Below are 289 nucleotides of genomic sequence, written 5' to 3' on the forward strand. Positions count from 1 at the left end.
ACACCACCACAGCACACGTACTGGCCGCATAGTGCAGGGGAGTTCGACCGAGCCTATCGACTGCCGTGACACTCCCCCCCTTGACCAGGCGACGCAGAAGGGCATCGGAGCCGCCCCACCTCACGCCGTAGTGTAAGGGGGTCGCGCCGGTCTTGTCAGCCCTCCGGATACTGCCGCCGCTTGACAGGAGAAAGTTGACGAGGCTCTCGTGTCCGGCGCAGATGGCCTGGTGCATCGGGGTTCTCCCCTGGTCGTCCGTGGCGTTGATGTCGTGGTCTGCGAGGGAGGG

At 65.4% G+C, this 289-nt stretch overlaps 1 protein-coding gene across 1 annotated transcript in view; it reads right to left on the reverse strand.

Moving 5' to 3' along the window:
* The window catches only part of LOC119586145, a 28,580-nt gene that overhangs the window by 3,034 nt on the left and 25,257 nt on the right, over positions 1-289 (reverse strand). Inside the window, exon 11 of the mRNA XM_037934840.1 lies at positions 22-276. Within this exon, the coding sequence (XP_037790768.1) occupies positions 22-276 (255 nt within the window). The remainder of the gene's footprint in view (positions 1-21; positions 277-289) is intronic.

This window comes from Penaeus monodon, chromosome 21 (assembly GCF_015228065.2).
Source record: "Penaeus monodon isolate SGIC_2016 chromosome 21, NSTDA_Pmon_1, whole genome shotgun sequence".
Classification (NCBI taxonomy): Eukaryota; Metazoa; Arthropoda; class Malacostraca; order Decapoda; family Penaeidae; genus Penaeus; species Penaeus monodon.